General features: G+C 37.1%; 1 protein-coding gene across 1 annotated transcript in view; it reads left to right on the forward strand.

Annotated features, from left to right (window-relative positions):
- The window catches only part of LOC103739398 (neuroblastoma-amplified sequence-like), a 165,653-nt gene that overhangs the window by 7,913 nt on the left and 152,060 nt on the right, over positions 1-5,680 (forward strand). The window contains exons 4-5 of the mRNA XM_008839774.3: positions 3,755-3,832; positions 4,177-4,224. Of these exons, the coding sequence (XP_008837996.2) occupies positions 3,755-3,832; positions 4,177-4,224 (126 nt within the window). The remainder of the gene's footprint in view (positions 1-3,754; positions 3,833-4,176; positions 4,225-5,680) is intronic.

Below are 5,680 nucleotides of genomic sequence, written 5' to 3' on the forward strand. Positions count from 1 at the left end.
ATTTTTGCATCTATGTTCATTAAGGATATGGGTCTATAGTTTTCTCTTTTGGTTGTATCTTTACCAGGCTTTGGTATGAGAGTGATGCTGGCTTCATAGCTTTTATAATTGACTATCGGATTATGGTCTTCTCAGTCTGGTTGCAAACGCTTGCGTTGGCTCTGTCCCTTGGCGTGTCTGTAAAGAGCATTTTTGTTTTTATTGTTAAATTAGCTCTTGTGGGTGGTAATTCAGTTGCTGTGCGTTAGGTTCCTCAGAGTATATATCTTGTATATTTTTTAATTCTTTGAGTGTTATGTTCAGATAAGATGCCGACTTTCAGTTTTAAAAGGAACAGAGAATTAAGTATTCTGATAAAATGATATAATTCTGCTTTTAGGAATCTTTGTAGAATTGTTTACTAGATTTATTAACTGCACATTGCCGTTTCTTAATCTTAAACTTAAAAGCTCTAGAGATAAGATAGTTCTATAAAAGAAAACTTTGCTTTTCTTCAGGGCTTGTTCAATGCTTTTCCGCTTCTATCTTATGATACACACACACACACACACACACACAGACACACACACACCCCACACTTAGTTTTTTTTTTTAATTAAAATTTTATTTTATGCTTATGAGTGTATTGCCTGCATGTATGTAAGTGTACACTGCCCATGGAAGTCAGAAGAAGGTGTTGGGTCTTCTGGAACTGGAGTTATGGACGTTTGTTAGCCGCCATGTAGGTGCTTGGAACCAAACCCTGGTCCTCTGTAAGAGCAGCCAGTGCGCTTAACCCTGAGCCATCTCTCCAGCCCACACTTAGATTTTCTCTACTTTATCTTGTTTTGCTGCTTAGGGATATAAGGTGTGATGGGGTAGTGAACACCCTGGATCTGCTCATGTTGCTGCTTTACAGGCTCATTTATAATTTCTCAGGAAGGAGTTAGCAAACCCTGACACAAGTCTTGTTTGACAGTCATCTTTTAGGAGGGTGGGCTCCAGCTCTCACAAAAGCCTCTTCCTGTGTGTGAGCACTTCTTGTCAGGCATCAGTCCTGTCTCCTGTACTGCTTAGCAGTCTTATTTCCTTGAATTGGCCAGGTCGATAATGCAGGTTGTGAATACACTGTTTTTATGTCATGTTCCTCATGAAAATCTTTTTTTTTTTTTAAGAATACTGAATTTCAAGCTAAAGGTTTTAGAGCCAATATTTGTTATAAGTGGCCTTTTCTTTCTTGAAAGTTTTGTTTGAGGCAGGGTCTCCCTGTAGCCCCAGCTATCTTGCAACTTGCTATGTAGACCAGGCTGGCCTCGATCTCACAGAGATCTGCCTGTCCCTGCCTCCTGAGTGCTGGGATTAAAGACTTGTGATACCCAGCTGAGCTTTAAAAAATTTTAAATTTAGAAGTATTTTGAATATAGTAACAATCATAGATAATTTAATAAGCCTGCTCATGACTTGTGTATACATTTGAACTAAAGCAGATGGTGCCATTTTGCTGTGTTTGCTTCAGATAGTCTTTCTTACGAACAATTCTATCTCAAGTCCTCCCTCGATGTTTTCCCTGTTTCTTTCCTTTTAGAGCTAATTATCACACAGATAGATGGTATTCACGTATGTGCGTTTTGTCTTTGTTACACGTTTCTGCAACTGTCTTGATTTTAAATATTTTTTATTTAAAAAATTGAGTATAAGTATGCTAAACATGCCTTATGTTGTGTTTTCTGATTTCCCTAATTGGCATTCTTAATGTGATCATTTAAAAATTATTTTTGTCTGTTTTCTTGAGTTTTTTTTTTTTTTTTTTTTTTTTTTTTTTTTTTTTTTCCTATTGCTTGTTGTTTAATCTCCATGAGTTCATGTAGTGACTAGGCTTTGTCCAGTGTTGTGTATACTAGCTTTCTTCTTGTGGATATTTTCTTCATGAATTCTTGCTTGGGTATTCCTGTCACATGAGGGAGGTGAAATTGAATTCTGATGTTGTATTTAGTGTAAGCTTGGGCTTTAACTTTTGGCAGGAGATTACACTCCCATCTCTCACAGACCAGAGTTCCAGGCAGATTTGAGAGTCCTAAGAATCTCTTGGTCCTTGGTGAGGTGTTTCATGTCCTTTACTTGCTGGAGCAATCCCTTGAGTGTTCTGGTTCCTTGCTGGAGTCTATTCACATCTAACCCCTCCCCTCTAAGAGGTTATACCCAGCATATTAAATCTTGTTTGGAGTTCTTATCTTTCTTTTCCCTTGTCTAGTATTAACTTTCAGTCACCTTTCTATTCCTATTACTTGAGAATTTCCTTCTTTTTTTGTGAATTTAACTCTATATTTGTGGTAGTGAGCTAAAAGTTTTAGGTAGTCAAGTAAAAGGCACCTAAGAGCTACTTTTACTAAAAAGCATCAGTTGATGATGCTCCTCACTGGAGCTCAGAAAGTAACTGAAAGCCTGGCACCACCGCCTTCATTTTGTGTCTGTCTCCTTTATTCTGGGCCAGGCTCCTGCTTGGCTCTATGTAAGCATGTTAATTACTAAGGAGTGTTTGTCTACATAACCATCTCATTCCCTCTCAAGGCTGAAAGTACAAAGGTAAGTCATTGTTGTATATCTGTAGTCACCTTGGGTTTTAGAAGGAGCAAATCCTTACTGGACAGGCTATTCCCATGGTAGAACAATTATCTATTATAATCTGGAGCAGATCATCTCATAGGAACCAGATTAGTTCATTCCTGACAGATGAACAATTTATGGACTACCTCACAGGACCAGAGCTGAGACAGTGATGGGCATCTTGATCTTGTCCTTAATTATGCACCTCTTGCCTTCCTGCCCCAATTCTTCCTCTATTTAAATATAAAGCTCATATCAGTATCCCAAAAATGAACTCAAGGAGGTGGTGGTGGTGGTGGTGGTGGTGGTGGTGGTGGTTGGTGGTGGTGGTGTGTGTGTACCACTTTATTTGTTCCTTTTCTCAGTGTATTGATTAATTCTCCTCTCTCTGCTTTTCACCTTTACTCATCTTTTTAATTGACACATTGTGATGGTTGGTTGGGCCTGTCTTATTGGGGCTGTTGCAGCTGAAGTTCCCCTCTAAAGTCTGGGTACAATCATAGCAGGAAGGATTTGGTGTAAGCTCATTCTAGATATCTTCTCCATGGAAGGATATACATTTGGACCTTTGGACATATCACTGTATCTTCTGAAACATAGGATAGTATGTGGTCAGATTTCAGATGTCAGATTAGTAGTTTTTGACTTTAGGTTTCTTAAGATCTGCATAATGCTAAAACCAGTTGACATGCCAAGGTGGACAGGAGAAATTTCATGGGGTCCTACCTTAGGATTAAGAGCTACAGGCAGTCAGTGAATGCTGAAGGAGGGAGAATCCTTTTTTTTTCTGGGGACTAGCTCTTTGGGAGGTTATCTAAGCCCAAGTGGGCAGCCCTAATCAAAGATACATGTAAGCACCAATAAATGGACTCAGTACATTATATATATGTATATATACATATACATGTATATTTATAAAAATGTTTGTATATGTAACAGTAAAGAAGGGGACAAGAAATTGAGAGGGAGTCACGGGGCATGAGAGGAGTTGGAGGGGGACTGAGAGGGATGGAAATAATGCAAAGACATTACTCATGCATCAGATTTTTAAAAATGAAATAAAAAATTTATGTTCTAATGTAAAAAATACCTCTCTATAAATGTAGTATTTATCTACTTATGTCTGGTTTTCAGATTAGATCACAGCTAACTTGTTGTGTTGTGGTTTCAGCCCTGCACCGTTTTTGCTTCCAGATGGACTGGTTCGCTTGGTTAATAAACAGATAAACTGGCATTTGATACTTGCAACGTAAGTACATATAAAATTCATATAAAGCTTTTCTACCTGAATTTTCTTCTAAATTTCAGTGTAGACATGTATTTTGGGATCCTTATGGCTTTGTTGTTTGATTTATAAATTTATAAATTCCCTTTATTACATATGTATTACTTGAACATACTAATTTAAACTGTATTGAATCATTTGCTATGCTTTTGTACCTACAAATTCATTTAATTGTCAAGTCAAAAGGTAGATAATTAGAGGAAAAAAAAATTAAAATGATCTTAAGGCAAGTCTATATGCACTGAAGCTTCCTACTGATATTCACAGCAGATTTTCTTTTTCTCCCCGACCCCCCAACCCCATGAAAGAAATGGAAAGCTTTTGGCTGCTGTTCAAGATCAGTGTGTGGAGATCAGGTAATTGTTAATGTTACCCATATGTAAGATTTTTTTTTTTTGAGAAGAATGAATTCTTTATACAGTCTTTTTAGGGGGTGGTATATTTAAAGGGATTTTACTATTAAGTTACTTAATTTTTTAAAGTGTGAAACACTAATTTACAAGTGATGCTTTCTTAGAGTAGTTTGCTCATCTTTGTACTTCCATAATTAGTATGCTGGTTACTGAGGACTCTTACATTCTTGAGTAAATAAGAGTAATATTATAGAAGTCTGAAAATCACTGTTGTTTGACTGTTCCTGCTAAGTCCTCTAAACAAATAGATGCTCCAGAAGATGTTAAAAAGTAATAGGATAGCTTTGTTATGTTATGTATACCTATACCTTTGTTATGTTACAAAGGTATAGATCAAATATAGGTCTGTGAAAGACCACGGTTACATTATTACCAGAGACCTATCTGTGCAAGACATTCAGTAATATTCTATACTCATGTAAAATATTTCTCTAGGGGCTGGAGAGATGGCTCAGCACTTAAGAGCACTTAACTGTTCTTGCAGAGGACCTGGGTTTCAGTTCCTAGTACCCTCATCATAGCTCACAACTGCCTATAAATCCAGTTCCAGGGGATTTGATGTCTTCTCTGGCCTTCATGGTCTCTTGCATGTACAGGCTGCACATAAATTCATGTAGACACATAGACATACACACAAAAACAACAATAACAACATCAGCAGCAGCAACTAAAAACAAACTTCTCTAAGCTTGGCTTCCCAGGTGTTTATTTTACTTTCAAATGATTTATTGGTTGTGAGAGAAATAGCAATAATTACATCTCAGGATTAGTTGGTTTGTTATAAAATTTGCATCAGTGCACTAAATGTATGGCATTTCTAATATTTAGGGTCTTCCTTTTCTTAGGCAAGGCTCAATTCTTGGTTCTCAAGAATTAAGTGAAGAGGGCTTAACTGATGGCTCATTGGGTAAATTGCTTGCTGGAGTTTGTATTTCCAGAACACATGTGAAAAGGTGGGTGGGCACGGTGGCTCATCTGTAATCCCAGCTCCTGTGAGAGGTAGAAACAGGGTCTCCAGAATAAGATAGTTAGCCAGATTAGCTGAAACTATGAGTGTTGTTTTCAGCAAGATATGCAGCCCCCACGTGTAAGGTAGAACATGATAGAGGAAGATACTGTCAGTCTTGGGCCTCTATATGCATATACATGTAAACCCATACACGTGAACATGCCTACATACAGCCATGCACATGACACACATCAAAAAGTAAAGAGGAAGAAATTTGAAGGTAAACTTAGATACTAATTAAAATTTTTTTCTGCTGCTCCATTAATCTTGACTAAAATAGTTTCAGTGACTAGTTAGTTGGTATCATATTGGTGTTAGTTTTCTGCTTGTGATATATATGTATATATATTATATAGTGATATATATGTATATATATTATATAGTGATATA

Source organism: Nannospalax galili, unplaced genomic scaffold (assembly GCF_000622305.1).
Source record: "Nannospalax galili isolate Female #2095 unplaced genomic scaffold, S.galili_v1.0 scaffold1379, whole genome shotgun sequence".
NCBI lineage: Eukaryota > Metazoa > Chordata > Mammalia > Rodentia > Spalacidae > Nannospalax > Nannospalax galili.